General features: G+C 39.7%; 1 protein-coding gene across 6 annotated transcripts in view; it reads right to left on the bottom strand.

The window, feature by feature from the left end:
• The window catches only part of LOC133407880 (thymocyte selection-associated high mobility group box protein TOX-like), a 118,847-nt gene that overhangs the window by 76,484 nt on the left and 18,912 nt on the right, over positions 1 to 23,451 (bottom strand). The window contains exon 1 of one of the 6 annotated variants that reach the window (XM_061686639.1): positions 18,592 to 18,692. The exons of 4 other annotated variants lie outside the window; for them this stretch is intronic. Coding sequence is in view for 1 of the 2 variants with exons in the window: in XM_061686568.1 (XP_061542552.1) it covers positions 5,914 to 5,922 (9 nt within the window). In the remaining variant the exon portion in view is untranslated. Of the gene's footprint in view, positions 1 to 5,913; positions 6,071 to 18,591; positions 18,693 to 23,451 lie in introns of those variants that run through there. One more of the 6 variants, XM_061686568.1, reaches the window with a different exon arrangement.

Below are 23,451 nucleotides of genomic sequence, written 5' to 3'. Positions count from 1 at the left end.
TTTTGAATTTGATACCTGCAATACATTCCCACCAAGCTGGGACAGGGGCAACAAAAGACTGGAAAAGTTGAGAAATGCTGAAAATAAAAACAAAAAAAAACACCTGTTTGGAACATTCCACAGGTGAGTGTCATGATTGGGTATAAAAGGAGCATCCCTGAAATTCTCAGTTGTTCACAACCAAGGACGGGGCGAGGTTCAAAACTTTGTAAAGAAACGACTGAGCAAATGTCCAACAGTTTAAGAACTAGGGATGTCCTGATCCAACTTTTCCACTTTCGATCCGATACCAATATTGCAGGCTTGAGTTTTGGCCGATACCGATATCAGTCCGACCAGATATTAGCAATAATCATATATACTTTACTTATTTTGTAGTATGGAATGTTAGAAAGGGCTTTATCGAGCGATTTACTATTAACCAATAAGTTACATAAACTAACTTTAAAAATAGGAGTGTGAATAAAATAAATAAAAAAATATTACAAAATCATGAAAAATAACTTCAATAAAACAAACAACAAACATATATATTTCAATTGAAACATAACCACTGCTTAAGCATATTTTACAATTGACTAGATTAAATAAGAAACAATTTAGAAAGCCATGACAAAGAACCTGAATAAATAATAAATACAAATTATATTTTGAAAGTACAAAATAACAATTCAAGTTCAATCCAGTTATTTTTTTTTACTGTCAGTATATGCTGGGAACAGCATTTGTTTTTTCCAAAAGTGCGGTAATGCATCTGGGGCATAGTTTTATCGACAATGTCGCGGCGGATAGGAATAATGTAGTGAGGCTTAAGGAGCTTCCACTGCCTCTGTATGTGTGTGCCTTTTTTGAGATTGCTGTTCCTGCTGTGCACGTCTTGACCTCTGAGATGCAGTGTGGTACACGCAATGAGATAAAACCTTGCAGTAACAAAGAAAGTAGAAGAAGTCACAATCCAATATTGTTAATATAAGGGTTAGGGTTAGGGTTAGGGTAATACTAATATAACAGAGTTTGAAGAATATACTGTATGACTGAGAGTTAGGGCTGTCACAATATTTACGACATCAACTTATCGTTCATTAAATAAAATGGACAATGATAGTTTTTCCGGACTCAATAAATGGTCATTGTTGTGGTGAGCCGGCGTATGGATTTGACAGTGAGCCGACAGAGTTGTCATTAGCTGGTAGTGGGTTCATAGAACGCAGGCGGACTGGTACACTCTTGCCGGTGTTGGCTCTGTCCAATACTCCACAGCCTTGCTCCATGTGCAGCGTGTAGATTCACACAAAAGAGATACTTAAGGGAAAGTTAACTGTTTGTTGTGTTCGTAGCCTAGCCGTGAGCTAACGAGCTAGCCTGCGAGCTAACGCGTTAAGGAGCGAAACAGCATTTTTCCATTGTGGCGAAGTCGTTTAAAACATCAGTGCCTCCCCGTGTTGTTGTGTGTGTTAGTCCCCAATGAAGACAAACACAGGAACGTTAACTATTTATTAAACATAACCTCAGTGGCACACATTATTCAGTCAGTAGTTGACTACAGTGAACGTCAACGTATATTTGATGGACAGGTGAAGGGCTCGTCTTCAGCGGACCAACCACACAGTAGCCAAGTTTACATGGAGACTTTTTGTCATTCTGATTGGAAAAAAAATTCCGATTAAAGATCTCTGGTGAACTGTTTACGTGACGTGATCTATCCCTCTCGGCTGTTTACATGATGTGCACTACAATTAATTGGAAGACCCTTGTGACATGCGCACGTTGTCGTGAACGTCACGTCATTTAGTTGGGATTGTTTTCATACGTTTATTTAAAAAAAAAAAAAAAAAAAAAAAAAAAAAAAAAAACCTTGATTAAAAACAACTTATAAGCAGCTAGAAACAAGATCTCCATTGCATACGAGCTCCGTCGGGAGCCGCCATATTTACGCCGTACGTAAACAATGAGTATTCAGGTCGGGACGAAGCATGTTGTGAACAAAAACGAAGAAAGAAACAAAGTCAGTAATGTATTTGAACAGTCCATTTGTTGGAATTCTTTTGTTGTGTGTTTAATTTTACAGTGAACCTCAACTGGAGTGTCAATAAATGACGTTAAGCAAGTAACGTTCAGAGATACAGAGATACAGAGAATCAAGAGAAATCTCTGCATTTAACTGACAATTTAAAAAAAACATTGAATGCCTGTGACCTTTGTTGCGATAACGCCCCGTCCTCTTCCGCACAGAGATGTCTGGATGCGAGACTCATTACACCGCATTTAAAGGGAATGATAGGAGCAAGTTTGATTGGACATGATTGAAGGCGGCTGCAGACCTCCCCCTTTTTAAAAACGATGGCTTGCGCTTGTCTGCGAAATTACCAAAACCCGGTCTAACCTGCCTCCGCGCAGATTTACGCCACCCGCCGCATTGGATTTACACAGGTCACAAAAATTAAGCCATCAGTCTGTATTGAGCAACTCTGTATGATCAAAGTACTTTGAGTTGACGTTTTGTTGACAGGCGTGCATATGAGGCCATCTGCTGACTGGCAAGACGGAACACTGAGTGAACATGTAAATGGCTAGGTCAGCTCCTGACGCTAGCCGCTGGTTATTTAGCTGCCATATGCTTGTCACTTGAGGTGAAAAGGTAGAATGTTATGAGTTTTACATTTTAATGTTTTATATTAGTGCTGGTTTTCATTTACTCTTGTTTGACAGTTAAAGGAGACATATCATGCATTTCTTTCATAATTTGAAACAATTTCCACGTCTGAATAGCATGTTTTTGCATATGTGACGAAGACATCACCAAACATAAATATCACCCCCTCCCACCCTCCATTGTGTATTCATGTTTACTCATAGACCACATATTTTATATCTAAATAATACTCCAATAAATGTTTGCTAAAAATGAGAGAGTTACATGAAACAATTTCTGCTTGGTTTATTCACATCCTCTGTCCCTGTTCTATACTGTTGCACGCACATTTACTGTATGTGTTTCTTTTGTACATGGCAGAGCAGTGGGACAGAACATCTGGCACACTCACACTTGACAACCGATTTACGTGCTTTGCATTCACCTGCAATACAGGCCAAATTATTCTTTCCACTTGACTCTTTAGAGCCACTAAGTGCCAATTAACCTAGCTGCAGGAAAGTCTTGATCAATCTTTACTAAATGTCATGTTGGCTAAAAATATTAAAAGGTTTGTTGTTGTTGTTGTTTTTTTTAGTTATGTGCCTGCATTAGCATACTTTACAGTTCGTACAGGTGATAACTGAACAATTAAGGGGCATCTTGATTGTCTAAGCAGATCTTTCAAAAGGAACATGGTGTGTGAAATTCCTCTCTCCTGGCACTCACCATTTTTTCCCACCCTCCACAGCTCCTCCAACCTCCACCCAGCTTTTCCCAGATGCTCCCAGCTCTTGTCTGTGTTTGGGCTGCGACTGTGAGGGGTCACCGCCTGCCTTGTTCTCACACACGGAACACGAAGAGTGTGTGTGTGTGTGTGTGTCTGTGTGTGTGTTTGCGCTTGTTTGAGCGAGAGACCGCACACGTTGTACAGCAATGTATGTGTGTGTGTGTGTGTATGCGCGCGCATACGTGTGTTCGTTCCCTGGCGGCATGGTGAGTGTTTAATCTGGCCCGGTGGTGTGCCGTTGGCCCGGCTAATCACAGTGTGTCTGCAGGAGTGCGCCGAGCCAGGGGAGCACGCCGTCGCTAACAGCGCCTGACAGACTCATTAAAGAGGCCTGGCACTGAGCTTGCAACACACACACACACACACACACACACACACACACACACACACACACACACACACACACACACACACACACACAGGAAAAGGTTCTGATATTTGGAGAAATCCCCACACTTGTTTTTGACACTCTTGCACACACAGCTTCGTCACCATTGCACCTATTAGCTGGCTCTGATACAGTAACGTACTTGCCCTCCAGAGCCAGGTGTGAAGCTCGCTAGAATAGAAGGGACAAAACAAACAAAACAGCAGCCTGCAGTGCTAGCAGAAGGTGCTAATATTTTGATAATCTGTCCCGCTTTATTGACTCCCTCTCCACCTCTTAATCTAATAGCATCAGTCTGAATTAAGGATAGCCCCTCTGACTCTACCAGCCTTCTAGGGCTTCATTAAATTGACATGATACACTAATTACAGCAAATTAATCTTTAATGAGCGTCCTCGAGGAATGACTAGATATGAAGACGAGGCGCAGGCCCGAGAGCATGCTGTAATCGATTCCTTGAAGGTCTGATGGGTTTTCCAGCTTGACCGCTCAGACGTGATCTTCTCGATAAGCATAACTGACTGGACCAAAAGAATGACATCGTTCAGATACGTACAATGCAGACTACAGTGTTTGGCTCCATGATCACTGCACTTACAGGCTGTGAAAATGGAAAATAGTCAGTCACCCCTTTGCAGCTATAACTTTCACTCTGGAAAGACTTTCTACAAGAGTCTGTAAAAATCCATTCCAGTCCATTCATCCAGAAGGGCATTTGTGAGTTTAGAGCATTGGTGTTGGACTTGAGACAGAGCCTGCTGGCTCACAGTCTCTGTTCTACTTCCAACCAAAGGTGTTTGATAGGCTTGAGTGCATGGGTTAGTCATGTGATTCCACACCAAACATAGCTACACCTGCCTTTATGAACTTCACTTTGTAGACTAGAACTGAAAAGGGAAGCATACAATTGTCCAGAAGGTCTCGGTAAAATAGAGAATTAAGATTCCGGAGGAAATAAGGGGTCTAGTTCTAGTTCTAGTTAATTTCAACCATCAAGAAGTTAATCGTGGGACTTTTCTCCATACAGTGTATCATTCTACAATAGAAGGCTATGGAAAACGACCACAAAAGAATAAAAGGTCATTTCTAATTGATATTTTGTTTGAAACATACAGCAGCTTGAACCTCGTTTAATAACATCACAATATTGTACTATAATTCCAAGAATGGCCAATCAGAGTTCCTATAATTGAACAATTTCCACCTAATGCACCGCCAGCCGCCGAGGCACGGCACTGCACCATTGCATCGCGGCATCACATACACATGAAAGGGTCAGTCGACCATGCACTGTGCTGTGCTAAGTGCATCGCTGTTAGGGCCACGGTCTTGCAAGACTCACTGCAAAGTCTCTCATATCCAAATGTGCTGTGAGATATGAAGTGTTGCTTGGTTCACAATTTTCTCAATTGGAATTGCATAACCCTTTCTGATATTATGCAATCTTGCATCCCTTTCCTCTTAATTATAATCTGCTGAGCCAGAAGCAATATCATTAAGGCATATTTGCAGCTACAGTACATACCCCGTTTGCTCCATAAAGCTTACTTCTCCTGTCCATGCGGTCAGTCACGAATCAGTAATCTACTTTTGATAAAGTGTAAAATACATTTAAAATGTCCATAAGAAACATGAAAACGCGAGTGTCCGCATTTGGAAAATTCAGACTTCTTGCTGTGACACAATTTCTGAATGTTTGAAGATAATTTTCTAATAAATATTAATATGTTAAAATCTGCATAATTGTTGTGAAGTAACGGTCTGTAATTTGTAAATAATAATTTGTTTTAATTGTGGATGCCTTTAAAAGAAAATGTACTCACTGAGCTGTGTTGGATAGCGTTCAAATTCATTCAGGAACCTTCTAAGATCTCAACGATAATCTCTGTCAATTAGTAATGAAAATATTCAGGAATTGCAACGAAGGACTGAAAACACAAAATGTATCAGAAAAATGTCACACAATTATCCAGCTTCTCGATTTTACCATACAAATGTCAAAGTGATTAAACTTGATGCAGGACATCATGCTCAGCATCAGGAAAAGGCGTCACGTTTCATGTCCAGTTTCCACGACAACAGCCATAGACAAAATGTACTTACCCAGCACATGCTGTGGCGCTCGTTCAGGTTAATTATGTTGACCCCATAACAGTTCAGTCATGTTCATAACACAGTTAAGAAAAAAACTGAGATAAAAAGTCCCTACAGCAAAATGTTCCTTTGTGGTCACGTCAACTCCCCCTCACTCGCTGCCTCTCGTGCCGAGTGGCCTGATTTTGCCCCTCTGTGTGGCACATCATGGTTTTCCTTGTCACCACCTCACTTCCTGCTGTCATTGTGGGGGTACAGTTGAAACAGTGCAGTTACCGAATAGGTCTAACTGACACTCTCAGATGTGGTCACAGCTTTTCTTAACCTCTTTAAAATGTTCTCCGTTTTTCAAGACAGACACACACAAAAAGACACTTTTAACTGTTTAGCCAGTGTTAATCAAACCCATTTTGCATTTTGATATATACAAGACCTCACGGATTGGCTCGTGACCACTCCATGGTGTACGCCGCCTCTCGCCCAAGATCAGCAGGGATTGGCTCCCGCTCAGCTCTGACCCCAATGAAGACAAGCGCTTTAGAAGATGGATGGATATATACAAGAATTGTCATCATCATACTGTATACTCAAACTTTTCGTCTCCCCCTTGCACTGCATTTCACCTCCTCCTGAAGTACATTTCACAGGATTCCTTTGTGCCCCAACTTAACACTGCTTCTTTTCATGGCCTCAAATGTGCACAACTGGGAAGAGCACAATGTAGTAATTGTGTTTTGCCCCTGGAGGGACACTATGAGTTGCAGTTAGGGGTGTCCCCATCCAATCTTTGAGATCAGAAATCGGTCCGATGTTAGCAAAAAACAACTATCAGATTGGATCTGGCTCTTAAATCTCCGATTTTACCACTCTTAGACAGGGAGTCCATTCCATGCTCCACTCCAGCACTTTTATCCAGCAGCTCATGCAGATCCCACGGATTACAACAGGTTGCTAATGGTGCTAACATAGTAGAAAAGAGTAAGAGCGAATGTTGCTTGCTTAAAGTTGTTTATTGACACTCCAGTTGAAGTTCACCGTAAAACTAAACCCGCATAACAAAATAAAATAATTACACCTATTGAATGTTCAAATACATCACAAACTTCGTTTCTTTCTTCGTTTTTGTTCATAAAAATCGCTGGCTCCAAGCTAACACACAATGAATGAAGAAGCACCATTGACGTGCTAACGAAAATTAGCACTGAACTTGCGGCACTTACATTTCTCAAAATAATCAATATTGGTACACAAACGCTGTATAATCACATACAAACGGGCAATATAACAATACACTCTGGTACATATTCTTTAAACTCTGTGAAAAACGAGTTATAATAACAATATTCAATCATGACTTCTAATTTCTTCGTTACCGATCGTTAGTGTGCATCTCATTGTGTGTATAACACTGCCCTTCAGAGGCCAAGATGTGCACAGCAGGAAGAGCGATTGTCAATAAAACTAAACCGCAGTTGCATCAAGTTCTAAAGTGTATAGCCGAGAAAGCAAATGATGTTCCCATGATATACTGACAATAAAAAAGTAACTAAATTGTTATTATTATTTATTGAGATTATTTGTCATGTTTTTCAAATTATTTTTTTATTTAATCTATTCAAATGTACAATATACTTATGTTTAAGTTAAGCAGTGGTTATCTTTCAATTTAAATCTATATTTTTGTTGTTGATTTTATTGAAGTTATTTTTCAGCATTTCCCAAAATAATTTGTATTTATTTTATTCATTCATTCATTCATTTTCTGTGGATATAATCCTCACTAGGGTCGCAGGTGTGCTGGAGCCTATCCCAGCTGACTCTTGGCGAGATGCGGCGTACACCCTGAACTGGTCGCCATCCAATCGCAGATCACATATAAACGAACCTGTGTACTCAAGACGGAAATGATTAAGTCCGCTTTATGGAAATAATAGTGAGTCATACAGTGTGTTAATTGTGTACAGTCAGTGGTGTTTTACACTGTATGAAATAAATAGTGGTGCACAAACCACTCTCTGTTACAGAGCGATCCTTTTTAAGTTAAAATTGATCTTCCAACACAGGTGGGACCAAGTCATTGCTTTGCAAGTCACAATTAAGTCTCAAGTCTTTACCCTCAAGACCCGAGTCAAGTCCCAAGTCAAGCGGCAAGTCTTACACTTTGAGTTTCGAGTCCTTTCGAGTCATTTTAACAACAAAGTAATAATTACAACAAGCTGGCAATTTTTTGACTTGAGTTCGTCATTTCTGTGGGCCCAATTATGTATTACTCGTGCACTCACTGTAGTTGTCTCGCCATGCTGCACTATTTGCATATACTGGCCACTCATGCCGGAGTAGCATCTGCTCCATTTGCACACTGATTGAGGAGTCTCTGTAACATTTGCACAACCAACATTGTCCCAGATGATCGCACTACTCGTCACTTTAAACCGCATACACTCCTTGAAGTCTCAGCGCCCTTTGCACAATGGTCATTGCACCGGACTATCGCAATATAAGTCATTCGAACTGCTCTAAGTGCTAGAGGACTCTGCATCTTTTTGCACAATTGTTTTTTGTCAATGTCTTTGTCTCCAAAGTGTTCTGTAAATTGACTGTCTGTTGTACTAGAGCGGCTCCAGTATTTATTCATTCATTTTCCATACTGCTTATCCTCACTAGGGTCGCGGGCCTGCTGGAGCCAATCCCAGCTGTCTCTGGGCGAGAGGCGAGACCCTGAATTGGTCACCAGCCAATCACAGGGCACATATAAACAAACAACCGTTCGCACTCACATTCACACCTACGGGCAATTTAGAGTCCTCAATTAACCTACCACGCATGTTTTTGGGATGTGGGAGGAAAACGGACCACCTGGAGAAAACCCACACAGGCACAGTGAGAACATGCAAACTCCACACAGGCGAGGCCGGATTTGAACCCAGGTCCTCAGAATTGTGAGGCAGATGTGCTTACTGGTCATCCACTGTTCCACCACTTTTATAACATTCTATGCTAAAAAAAATAAGTATGTGTGATCATTGCTGATATTGGATTGGAGAAATATTGGTATCGGACAAAATTCAAGGCTGCAATATCAGTATCGGACCGAATGTGAAACAGTTGGATCAGGACGTCCCTAGTTGCCGTTCCAAATATCCGAGCAGGGTGTACGTATATTTTTGGAAACCCCATAAGACAATCTTTGACTGGCGACGTTCTGTTCAACGTCACCATTCTCGGCGTCATGACTCGAGAGAAGTCGGCATTCCCCACACACATGAAGAGTTTTGGTCTTAAATATTGAACACGTTCATTATTTAAGATTGTCGGCCCCGACCTGTTTCGGACCCTAAAATCCGGACGAATCCACTCTTAACACACATCAGACCTAAACACAATCTTATAGGATAATCTTATAAGACTTAAGAATGTCTGGTATTTAACGTGCTTGGTCGGGAAGGGGCAAAATCGGCAAACAAAACATGCCGATTGTTTTATGTGTATAGCGGGCCTTACTGACGCAGCTGCTCTAGATCCACATTGAGTTATCCTCCAGCTTCACAAACAAGAATACAATATAGTCTACGACAGTGGTTCTCAAACTTTCAATACCAAGTACCACCTAAAAAAAAATCTTACTGTAACTATCCAATACCACCATCATCAACAACATTAAAATACAGTAGCGTAGTAGGCCTAAGTGTTCATGCATTTGATAGTATCGTAAGCCACAGTAACATTATGCAGTTTGAACATTAACACGGCACTTAAGTATAGGAAAATAAAAAAACTGTACGTAAATTATGCCATTAAAATGTATTGTACACGCAAGTTAAATAAAAAAAAATATTTATACTGAATTTGCAACATATTAAGAGTTTACAAACAACAGCAAGCATGTTGTGACAATGGAATCAGCACCATATTCAAATCATAATGAGATGCTCTGATTTTTGAATGGAATCAGCATGTAAACATGCTAAATGGGGTTACATTGGTTGTTAAATATAAACAGTTGTCCTTGTCTTTAACTATGAGTTTCTATCCCCCTGTACTTCTTCACAAGATAAATAATATACATTGTACAATGATGCATGGATTGACAGTAATAACTACAGCGTTAAGTCAGTTGCTACGTTATTAGCAAAATTGTGGATATTAACTGTAGCTACTTTGTGCAGTGCCAAAGTAAAGCCAATACAATATAATGAATATTGGCTGATGCTGGAGATCAGAGACAGTGTCTCAATATACTGTATCATTTGCAGCCAATCAGAGCATTTGCTGAGCAATACACCGAGGCTACTTCCTTTGGCAACACATGTGACCTAACCATGATCTGCTACAGAAGTATTTCTGAAAATAGATGATTATAGTTAATAGAATTACAAATTTTCAAATATGAAATATAGGACCTTAATATAAGCTCTCACTGCAGGGCAAACAGCTCATTGGGCTTTTGTAGTCTTAACCAGCCAGAATATTTTCCAGATGTTTAGAAGTGGATAAGATTCTTCCCCCAAAAGACAAATATACATTGAGATTTCAAACGATAAACAAAGACATGCCACGAGACTGCTTGGAGTTCATTGTCCTCTTTAACTCCAGCTCGCTTCCAGTGTGACATACAGTGCCTCTTTTGTGCTGCCACTCATTGCTTATGTTACTTTAGAGACACACACAGATCGATAGCATACTTTCCATTTCATCACATCCAGCTGATGTCCGGGCACCGAGTTACAACTGATCCTGTCCTGTCATAACAAAATGTGTTGTTTTTTCCCCCCCCCCCCTTTTTTCTTTGCAAAATAAATGATCCTAAATGAAAAGCCTTGTGAGCAACATGGCCAGAATTTATTTGGAGCCTGACATCTCCATGTGACAGGTCGTAAAGCTGAAATAAAGTAAGGTGGGTGGCCAATGCTGCATGTATACGCAACACATCTGTTCAAACAGATAAATTTAAGTATTTTTAAAAGATTCCCCTTTCCAAGTTAAAACATCATCCAAGCACAGATAACACTGCTCTAACACAGAAACAACAAAACATGGGTTTAATAGATGGGCTATCAAAGATCCATAGTTTGCCCACCAAAGGCAGAATGGGATGAACGAAAACATCGAAAGACAGCAAAATTACCGATCTGCACTTCTAACAAGGTCAGCGTTGCACAGAGTCCAATGTGACTACGAAAAGCATAGGACAGGAACTGGTGGCTCTCACTCAAACAATCCATTGTTGGATAGAATGCAAGTTATGTGACTTTGTATGGAATCCGTTTTGTCCGTGTGCGTGCGTGTGTAGGTGGAATCCCTTTGTCTGAGCGCGAAGTATGTAAGCAGGCACAGCACCATGTCAGTACACCTAGGTCAATTTATTCTATTTTTAACCTCTAAACTACTGTTTTACCATAGATGTAGTACTCTGAGAGTGCGGGTTACAATGTGTTGAGTTTCCGATCCGCAGTGTAGAAGAGCAGCGCCAGAGTACATTTCCAAACGCACCCCGAGAATCACAACCAATCCTCTATGGAGACACCATGTTGCTGTTTAATGGTATCGGATTTTGGCGTCTTTGGCAGATTTATTTCTTGTAAAACCACTTCACAGATCACATCTCCCAAGTTAAAAAAAATGGTGTGGAAAAGAAGGACAAGTGTTTTTTTAAGAAGAAAGTGATCACTGTTGTCAAGGCAGAAGTACGTGATCAGAAGAACGTAAAGCAGCTCGACAGTTCGACAAACAAAACTAATGTCAGATTAGGAATGAAATCCAAGGAGAAGCTCCTACGCGGTAAGACTGTACTACTTTTAACAGTACTGTAATGAACAGTTTAAGTGTATTTATTGATGTGTTGCTCTGAGGGAAGTGGGAGCATGTTGTATTTGCTTGCTGTGTTACTTGCTGAGCTGTTGCACTTAGCACTGTTATTTCAGAGTTGTTTTGAATGCATCGCGCTGCTCGGTGTGCGGGAACAGGGGAGAGACAGCGAGACAGGCAAAATATTCCTTTGAAAAACCTAATAAAATACGGATAATACTTCATGTTTTGCGCATGGATATCAGCAAATCAGTGGTACGTAGTATGCATTGCTAGAAGTGAATTCTTGATTTTGAGGGTGCGTATTATACTTGAGAGCGTATTATACACGAGAAATTGAAGCATATAGCACCTTTCAAGGGACCCAATGCGAGGATAATTTTTATGTTAGGAGAACTAAGCTGGAATTGTAAACAAGTGATTTTGAAATTTTCCACACGCACCAAGAAACAACAGCCTCCACCAGCAGTCTCTCTCTCTCCCTCATATATTTTACTCCAGTAAGAGTTCTGACTTTACCCTTCTAATATAACTATTATTTGTTATTGATGTTGTTAGACCGAATGCCAATCTTACCAGACCACAAAAATTCACCAACCATTTGTTTTCCAAATTACATTAATGGTACATTTGTTCATGAAGTCAATAAATATATGGTATAAGCTAAAGACGAACTTACTGAATCTGTGTAAAGTCGTGCTCACCATTATTGGTACACAGGAAGTTTAAGCACTAAACGTGGAATATCTCCTGAAGAAAGTGAAACAAAATTTTTCTATAGAGAACTTATGTTTGATACAAAAGAGCAAATGATAAACAATATTTTATGGAACAAAAATAGAGCTTTTAGCAATACACACAAAAAGGTATGTTTACAAACGGTGCAATGAAGTGTTTAAGGAAAAGAACAACACCCTGCCAACAGTCAAGCATGGTGGAGGACTTTGCTACAACCCCAATTCCAATGAAGTTGGGATGTTGTGCTAAAGATAAATAAAAACAGAATACAATGATTTGCAAATCATGTTCAACCTATATTTAATTGAATACACTACAAAGACAAGGTATTTAATGTTCAAACTGATAAACCTCATTGTTTTTAGAAAATAATAATTAAATTAATTAAATAATAATAATTCAATAAAATTATTAAAAAATCCTGATGATATAAGTTTGGTACATTTCCATCTATTTCTGAAGATATTATACAGGTTATGCAGAAAATTAAGGTGTACCAATAATGGTGAGCACGACTGTATAACATAATTTCTTGAGAGAAATCAGTCAGTAAAGCTCTACAGTCACTTTAAATGCATGTTTATACAGTTAGGAGGTTACCTAACACCCACGTGACCCAGAAATCCTGTTTCATAATGGTGTCAGTTGCATAAAATAAAACTAGCATCATTTATGGAATGTAAAAATCACAGCCATTATTATTATGTTATGTATTATTATATTACGCAAGGGATTTTTCATTTTGCAAAGCTCTCAGCCTAGACAATACAGTAGGTGGAACTAAGACCTTGATAAAACATCGTGTGTGGTTACAATATAACAGTTCGTCTTGGTTCGATGAACCAAACAATCAGCTTGTGAAAAGAAGAGAGAAGCACTAATCTCATTACCTCTTCTTGTGGCCATGAGAGAATACCTATTTCTCCGTGGCAATGTCTGGAGGGTGATGACAAATAAATAAATACATACATACATACATACATACATAAAGCCTCAGTCCGACATCTTTCTAATTCAATTTTCATGTAATTAATTCAGTGCAATGTTATAAAAACATGTAAACTCTGTTCCCGACTCTGAGCCATTTGCATTTTTAATCAAACCAGATTAATTCTAATAGGCGAGCTGTGCTAAGGCGATGACAGAGCAGGACTATTGTGTGTCTGTCACACTCATTTAATTCTGTCATTATGTCCCATATCCTATTATGATAATTGGCTTTTTATTCTCAATCAACAACCAGCACCGGCTATTCAATTATCATCTCTGACTGGTGCAGTTTTCACCTTCAACGTACGAAGTTTACCATTTTGAAACAAGGAACAGAGAAAGAAGCGCAATGCAGTGCAGAAGCTCATCTAACATGCAAGTAAATGAAACAACAGCTGACAAAAATCTGATTACGGAGTGCAGCCTCCAAAGTGTCCAAAAACAAGACAAAGCACATTTGTAATTGTAATAAATCGGATTGCTTTTCACTTTCTTATTTTTACTCTGGCAACAAGCAGTCAAATGTTGGTGCAATTGTCATTTAACCCACAAAAGAGAAATGACAGTACAATGGTAATTCTCTTAAAATTTGTGTTTCCTTCATTTCCTCAATTTTTCAATGGCTATACCTGATTTTGACATCCCACACACTGTTCTGTCAACTGCAGTGTGTGTAATGAGCGGTTATCTCATACTAAATCATTTTTACATGGTTTTATTGTCTACAACAACATAAAACATAATATTGAAAATTTTGCATGTTCCAAACTGAACGTTTGGATTGTTTTAGTGGTGTCGTAATTACCTCCTCAGGAGGGCTCAGAGATACTGTACATGTGGTTGGCATGTCTGCCTCACTGTCAGCAGGTTCTGGTTTCGAATCTCTGCTAAGGCCTTGTGTGGGTTTTCTTGTCACAAACAGTTAATGACCTCTTCCTTTTATCATTTCAGTCATTCCAATAACATAATTGTTTTATGTTTGCACTTGAACATTTGGCTCATTGCTACAATGTGAATGTGTTTATGTCATCTCTGCCTCTAATAGAAACTGGATCAACAATACTGAAATGTGTTGTAACTGTACTGTAAACAAAGTCAGGAGCGTGGTGGGAGCAAAGGGGGAGAAATTCTGGTGTTGTTTCAATAGAGGCCACGCTGATGCTGTTGACGTTCAGACATTTAATGCGTGTGCTTTCTCACAAGCTTCTCTCTCGACAAAATGGATCTCAGCCGTACTGCTACTTTTGGCTAAAATTAGTGTGGAGTGCAGCTCGCAATGCGCGTGGATTGAGTCGGACAAGTGCAGCTAGAAATGTACAAATTTTCTCACTGTGGCCACCACTTTGCCTAAATCCATGTGCATTAGTGTCCTTATGAGGAGACACTTTTATGAGAAGAGGTTTTTAGAGCGATTATTGCACTCTCGAAGGACAGATGCCAAAAAGTAAAGTAGGTAAGGCCTCTCCAGACAGTTCAGTGATGAGTGTTCAGCTTTATCAAACAGAGAAAGCCAAGTTCTTGAGCACACATTTACTTTTTCACACCCGCTCAAGCAGCACTTTTAACAGTACAAAGACGTTCATTGCACAGTCAGACCAAATGAAAGGTATAGTGGAACCTAAGACTGAACAATTTATTGTTTTTAGATCAAAATCATGATTTCAGACAACGCGATCATGTGATCACCAAAGTTCCGTTGTTTTGGGGGGTTTTCAGCACTCCCGACTGACAGGAATACCAACTTTTCTTTTCTATAATTACACTTTCATTTCAGTTGTGATCTTTTACAATGAACCATGAATAATTTTTGCCGTCAGTGGAATTCCAACATTGCCATTGGAAGACAGAGGTGTGGACTTGAGCCAAATGACTTGGACTTGAGTCAGATTTGAGTCATGAATTTGATGACTTGAGCCTCAACAAAATTTCCCGAGTGTCGGACTTGAACAGCAACGACTCGTGACTTCACTCGGACTCAAGTCCATTGACTTGAAAAGTCAAACACTCTGCAGCTTGCTCTCAATAGCTCAACATGCAAATGTTTATTTTACTCAGGGAACATCAGTATGATCTAATCATAAAGTTGATGTTCTCAACAGTTACCACTCAGGGGGAAGTGTCCCACCATACAAAAACATTTTTAGTGTTGTTGGTGGTGGTGGTGGTGTTGTTGTTGTTGTTGACAGTTAACACCCTGCTGGCCACCTTCAAGTAAGTGAAGGATTGACCACGGGGTCACTCTTTCAGACACTACCTAAAGTAATGGTTTAATTAAAAAAAATAATAATAATAATAAATAACAGTGCAACATAAATCAACAATGTGGCAGTTACATAAGGAACACATTCCATAAAGTGGAACATACACAGAAACGACAACAACAATTAACGCAACAATGAGGATGTTAATTATTCCACACACAAAAAATAAAAATAATCCACATTGCATTGCAGCTTGATGTCACATATGCTTGTTTTCGTTAGCATTAGCAGCTTGCTTTATGAGCGTTCACACAAATAGTCACACGGCGGGCTGGCCGTGCGCTGTCTGGGCTTCCTGTTCATTAGAGTCTGGTTTAGTCTGTGAACTGTTCTCAAGAATCAGTCTTCTATTTCTTTTTTTATTCACTTTATTTACCGATCAGCACACAGCTAGCATCTATTCGAAAGGAAGCTAAAATCTTCTTCGTGTCCTTTTCTTCTTCATCGCCTCTTTTAGACAGAATATTTTTATGCAGTGCCCTCTAGTGACTGAGATGCAGTACCACCGTTGGGTAAAATTGTGTCTGTATAACAAGATGACAAACTTGTGTTCCTCTTTTTTTAAATTAGTGGAAGAAAATGGATGGATGGATGGTATTTATTTTATTTGTGTTTGCCCGCAATGGCCTCACTAAAAATGTTTGTAGACAAGAAAATAGATATATGCACAATGTGAATCTAAGAAAAATACTGTTGACCATCTAAAAGAGGAAACCAATTGGTTGTTCACAAAGTGAAATGTCTCATGTTCTCTTGTGTATTCATAGTTGCTCTTTAAACAAACAAAAATTGTATCCTGTTACTTGATTATTCCAAAGAATTGTCAGTAGGATCCTAGATTACTAATAGCAGCACTAATGGATGCAATTTCTCATTTGTGACAAGTTTGTTTAATGTAACTTCAGAAATAAAGTGAGAAAAAGTAAGTCATAGAATAGCATAATAATAGAATAACGGAAAACGTACTATCGATTGGTTTTGAAGGGGCAAAAACTAAGCCCACCCCATCATCGACGATTAGCTTTGAAGGTGCATAGATTTTGAGCAGCGCCCTAGTTTTCTTATAGGTTCAATGCACTTGTTCGTAAAATGTGTTTTGATAAATGAGTATGGATTTTAAAATATATTAACTATATGACTATTATATATATTAAATATAAAAGTATATAATTAATTCAGACATGCGAACACCAAAGGCATGAAAAAGGTTAACAAAAAAAAAAACATTGTAGGGGTGTCTGGGGGGTCAGAGAATGTATTTTATTTTAACATAAATAAAGCAATCTGGAAGACGCTGAAGCGTACAGTAAGGCAAAAATAAATACATTTTCTTCATGCAGAAAAACATTTATTTACACCACTCAAGTACATGTCGATGTACAAATTTAAGATTGAAATTAAATTTGCCTCATTTCTTTCCTTTTTTGTTCTGGCCTCCGACTTGAGCCACGGCCATCTCCCCCTGCACCTGATGCCAGTGTGGAGTTTGCATGTTCTCCCCGTGCCTGTGTGGATTTTCTCCAGGTACTCCGGTTTCCTCCCACATCCCAAAAACATGCATGGTAGGGTGGACTGAAGACTCTAAATTGCCCGCAGGTGTGAATGTGAGTGCGAATGGTTGTTTGTTTATATGTGCCCTGCGATTGGCTGGTGACCAATTCAGGGTCTCGCCTCTCGCCCAGAGACAGCTGGGATTGGCTCCAGCACGCCCGCGACCCTAGTGAGGATAAGCAGTATGGAAAATGAATGAATAAATACTATATATTTTCAAATATATTATTACTTTGTTGTTAAAATGACTCAAAAGGACTCGAAACTCAAAGTGTAAGACTTGCCACTTGACTTGGGACTTGACTCGGGTCTTGAGGGTAAAGACTTGAGACTTACTTGTGACTTGCAAAGAAATGACTTGGTCCCACCTGTGTTGGAAGATACATTTTCACTTAAAAAGGATCACTCTGTAACAGAGAGTGGTTTGTGCACCACTATTTATTTCATACAGTGTAAAACACCACTGACTGTACACAATTAACATAATGTATGACTCACTATTATTCCCATAAAGCGGACTTAATCATTTCCGTCTTGAGTACACAGGATGGTGTTACTATGGGCACTGAGGCCTGTTCCTTTGTGGCTGGAGACAACAGCTGTCTTTACCTTTGGCAGGCAAACAGGCTCATTAAGGGCAGGCATGTTTGTTTTTGTGCCCGATACCTAGCCCTAAGCAAACACTGCCATATCTCTACTGTGCAGCCCTCGCAGCCTCAACATTTCCTTCCCTATTGTGGTGGGGGACGGGGTGGGGGGTTGGCACGCCGAGCCCGCCATACGTTTTTTCCCGTGGGCTCTGGCCGAGCTGCCAGTGGCTCTCAAAGAATGCACGCTTAATTGAGAAATTTAGTCGAGGTTGGAGCTGATGCAATGCTGAAATGTTGTTAGAGATGCTATGAATGTTGCATGCATAATGTATGCCATTATAGCGCCTGATATTACATCTTGTCGTATATGACAAGAAAGGCCTCTTTGTTTGTCGTGTGGCAGACGTGATAAAGGCGTCATTATTTGGTGTGCTCACAGCGAAAATGTGCGCTGAAAGGTTCCATTCACATATTCTCTGCTCTCTCACCACTGTCTCGAGCTTGAGTGACAAGGCAGGTTGAATTCAGAACGCTTTGACAAAAAAATCCATTTTAGAGGGAAAATAGCATTGGCTGTGATTCCATTACTGTAGATGGCAAACATGGGAACACTTAAACCCAGAAGGCATTCGCATTCATTTATATACAAAAAAAGTAGACTTTTTGGTGCTTCGATAATGCACATATAGCATGCAGTAATTGAGGATTTTCATCTCGCAAATTCCAAGAGAAGTCTTGCAAAATGTACTCACTTATTTGATTTCATCTCCTTTCACCATTTGTCATGGCCAGAGTCACAATGCATTGTGAAATGAGTTCTTAATGTGGAGTAATGAGACTGTCATGGCAAGGCAGTCTCTGCTTGTTTGAGTTTGACTCATGTTGGAGATTCAATTAAATCAGCTGAAGTCAACCTGGCCTGGGGCCAGATCGGTAATGGGTGACCTCATTCAAACAATGCTCTGACATATTGAAACAATAAGAGGAAGGGCCTTGAGCCAGTCGCAAAAGCAAACTGCACTCAGAAGTGATAAGGTAGAAAAATTACAGTGAAGTCACTAAAGTGTTTGAAAGATTCATACAGCCATTTGTCTTCAGGCAGATTTTTGTTTTATACTTTTGCTGCTTGTAAATCCTTTTACTCTGTGTCTGCGTGTTCGTGTGTGTGTGTGTGTGTGTGTGTGTGTGTGTGTGTGTGTGTGTCATTAACATAGCAGATCCAAAGGAGGACAGTACTATGTAATACTACTCAAATGAAATAAACGAATACAAAACAGAGGCAAAGGGGATGAAAGATATTGAATCATCAAGATTTTTACTACAATGAAACCTGAAAAGTCGGGATCATTTTAAGTAAGATGGTAACATTTCTAACTATATTTTGGAATCATTAAGGCCCCTTGCAACCCTGACACTCACTTTTCTCCCCACTTCTTTTTCGAAAATGCCAAAGCACATTCTAGAATCACGAGGCTCAAAAACAGCTTCTACCACCAACCTGAGAAATGCATCTAACACCCCCCCTGCCCCCCACCTCACAGTAAGAAATTATGACTACACTCCCTGCAATATTATAAACAAAATCTGATTGCCTGATCAAAAATATGTGCAATACCGGAATTAAAATAATCGCACTACTACCATATCATAATATGGACATTCTCCCAAATGTGAATAACTGTCGGTTCTGTAGATACAGTGTGTCCTTTTGTTAATTGCGATCTTATATTTTGTTACCTCAACGTTGCAAATTGCGTGATGCCTAACTGTTTTTTTTATTGTTCCTGTGGCAGTGACAATAAAGTTCTATTCTATTCTATATGAAAGTGTAAAAATAAGTTAACCACTGCTAATATCAAAACAAAAACAACAATAAAACAGGGCTCTATTTTCATGACCAGCGTAAATCTGTGCGGAGATTTACGGGATTTTGTAATTTTGCAGACGCACACAGCCGGCCTATTTAAAAAAAGGGGCGGTCTGAGCCGTTGTGGGAGTGAACACAGCCCACTTCATTCACTGCTCCTGTCATTCCTTTTAAATGTAGCACACTCACAGTCTCTCATTGAGACATCTCTATGCAGAAGAGGAGCACGTGGAATCGCAGCGATCTTGGTGTGCGTGGAGCATATCTCTGCTCTAGGCCGTTGTGGCAACAAACTATATAAGCGGACGGTTATTAAATACAGAATGAGCTGGTGATAACCACTGGCGATTTAAATATGTCCACAGTCCTCATGTATCTATCGCCACCCCCGATTGTTCGAGCTGTGCCATCCATTTTCTGTACCTCTTACCCTCACTAGGGTCGCGCGTGTGCTTGCGCCTATCTCAGCCGACTCTGGGCGCGAGGCGGGTACACCCTGAACTGGTCGCTAGCCAATCACAGGGCACATATAGACAAACAACCATTCACACTCACTTTCACACCTATGGGTAATTTAGAGTCGTCAATTAACCTACCATGCATGTTTTTGGGATGTGGGAGGAAACCGGAGTGCCCGGAGAAAACCCACGCAGGCACGTGGACAACATGCAAACTCCACAGAGGCAAGGCCAGATTTGAACCCGGGTCCTCAGAACTGTGAGACAGACGTGCTAACAAGTCGTCCACCGTGCCACTGATGATAATAATAATAATAACTTAGATTGACTTATTTTTTACTATACTTACCTAAAAAAACATTATAAAATAATAATAACAACAATAATAGTAACTTATAGTTTACTTATTTTTGCCCTACTAAACACTATACTTCTTATAAACAAATAATAATAATAATAGTAATGTGTTCAATCATTTGATTTCAAAACGACTGGTTGAATGATTTTATTCCCGCTGGTCACGTATTTATGAACGTTTCTGCCACCAAATTGTCACATGCAGCGGGCGCATGTCAAAGGACATGCAGTCGTTGCACCGGTGTGTCCAGCTTGGTGCATAGTGGACTGCCAAATTGGCAAACACCTGCAACGAGCCTTGCGCTTGCATACAAATCAAGATGCGCCAGTTTTTGCGCTCCACCACAGTTGCATTCCAGGAAACTTCACTTTAATGGCAACGTAATGCGAAGGTGATTTGCTCATGCAACTCATTTTTAAAAATTCTTAAGTGTAAAAATAAGTTAAGCACTTTAAAAGGAAGGGGAAAAAAGTGAGCCTTTGATAATAAGTGACTCACATGGCCATGCAGGACATTTTGGGACACCACTCAGAGTCATACTGCATATTTGGATATTTCTGTTAATCTTTTCAAACGTTTGACTAAAAAACTGTCTTGGGGGTCTAATTCAGAATTGAACAAAGGCATTCAACCTCAATATTTCCATTCTTTGTAAACAAGCATAATGACCTGTAACTCGTTCAGTGTGGAATAAAAAATTTAAAAACTGCTCAAAGTTAACATTGCCAAGTAGAATTCAAACACAGCTGGTGCATCTCCTTAGTTAGAGGTTTACTTTTCTGTTTACGAGTCTAAAGCGATTTATTTGGATGTTGAAATGTCTGGACTCTAAATCAAGACACAAACACTCCCAAGGCTATGTAAACAACCTTCCCAGTTCCAGCCTCCAACCACGCTTACCAAGCACTAACTTTGACGCCAAGGCCAAGCCTTTGGATAGGATCCCCATTGTCACACAATTTGTAAGAGAGGCTATTCCTCCAAATCCACTGCCACTGTACAGGCACTGATAAATTATTTGATGGCGCATTTATCATCGTGTGTAAATTTACAGTTTCGAGAGGTACAGGAATCTTCTGAGTGCTTTGTGGAATAAACTGAAACAAATTTAAAACATCAATATGGAACATCTTGCTATACTCACTCTTGTTTCTCTCTCCACTGGGGCCAAATCAGTTACAGTAAACAGATAAAAGAGCATGCGCATTCACAGTAAGTGCATCTCATTAAGCAGCATTCCCTCCGGCCCTAATTCCATTAGAAATTAAAACTAGAGACAATTAGTGGCAGATTGGTCTCAGCTCAGTGCACTACAGAGTGCTTCTCAAGGCTCCGAAATGACTTAATTACAGGCTCATCTAGAAAGTGTGCCATGGAAGGGCATACAGTGAATATACCAAGAAATGGGGCGACCTAAACATGGGTCAAAGGTGAAAGAGTCATTTTATGAAATGCTGTTACCATACTGAACATAAAACAATCCCTCAAAAAATGTTGCTCCAGTAAAAAAACAAATAAATCACACTACTATACAATACAATATAATTCATTAAAGATTCGTAAAAGTCTATTTGACCAATATTGTGATTTTTCTTTTAAATTGAATTTACATTTTTTAAAGAAAGGCAGCCCCGAGAGATATAAACATGAATGCTGGAATTAAAGCAGTTTTATCAAAACAATATAACGTTCACTCTTCTTGACAGAAAGGACGATTTTATTCTTCACACAACTAACTTTGGTAAAAGACAGTGGCTGCTTGTCGTTAACTCTTTTACTTTCTGGTCCAATTGGCAAAGACAAATTCATCCAATCCCTCTCTGTTCGACAAGAGTGCTCATAATAGACTCTAAAGCAGAGTGTGCCAAACTCATCTTTGTCAGGGGCCACATCGTAGTCATGAAGATAATTAGCAAACTTGATATTTTTGCAAGAAACGAAGCACGAGTTGCTTTTGCGGGCGGGCCATATAAAATGATGTGGCGGGCCAGATCTGGGCCCTGTGCCACCAGTTTGACACCTGTGATCTCAAGGATGCTAAACTCACGAAAGGTCAAAGTCCAGATTCAGAACAGACCTCTCACGGAGTACATTAACAGACACTTTAAAGACTGTAAACCCGATCCCAAATGTCAGGTTGACATGCTATTTGTAGCCACATTGAATTAACACTGACAGTTGAGTTGAAATAACATTTTAATGAATTTTAAATGAAATCAACATCTTAAAAAACTCTACTCTTATCAAACTCTACAGTATGCAATCATGCACAAAAGAAGAGCAAGGTATGTCATCAGAAATCCGAGACAAATAACGTCCTTATCTGTTGCTTTCAAGGATACAAAGCACTTTTGTGTGTGTGAGTGTTTGTGGGGAGGGGGGGAATGTGTTAATCGAAACAATTCTAGTTTATGTAACGACTCCCTGGTTTGCCCTTCAAGACAGAGACACAGAGAGAGTGATTTCATTTTTCCCATGTTGCTGGTGTCACGTGACACCATGTCCTATTATATTGTGATGTTGTCATAGTAGGAAAGGAAATTAAATGTCTCGAAGTTATATGTTGTGTGTGTGCGTGTGTGTGTGTTTGTGTGTGTGTATAGGTGTGTGTTCACAGGGAGGGGTCCTGTAGGGTTCAAAATTTACTGCTCTAATTGGGCAATTTGGGATTAGTATTTTTCTCTTAGCTTCCTCATGCAGCCATTGCACCTTATGCACAAGATGTGTGGATTTGAATGGAGGCTTTGATCGATGGGAGTTAATCGCAAAAAATGCTCCGGCACAATACTGCCTTGCCCAAACTGGGATTTAAGACTTTCCAGTTGAACAAAGTTAATTAACAGAAATATGTGCTAATCTCAGTCTTCCTTACCTTAAAATAGAAACCCAAATTCCAATAAAAGTTGTGTTAAATGTAAATAAAAACGGT

This window comes from Phycodurus eques, chromosome 1 (assembly GCF_024500275.1).
Source record: "Phycodurus eques isolate BA_2022a chromosome 1, UOR_Pequ_1.1, whole genome shotgun sequence".
Classification (NCBI taxonomy): domain Eukaryota; kingdom Metazoa; phylum Chordata; class Actinopteri; order Syngnathiformes; family Syngnathidae; genus Phycodurus; species Phycodurus eques.
Note: the sequence above shows the minus strand (reverse complement) of the source record. Positions and strands in the feature narration are given on the sequence as shown.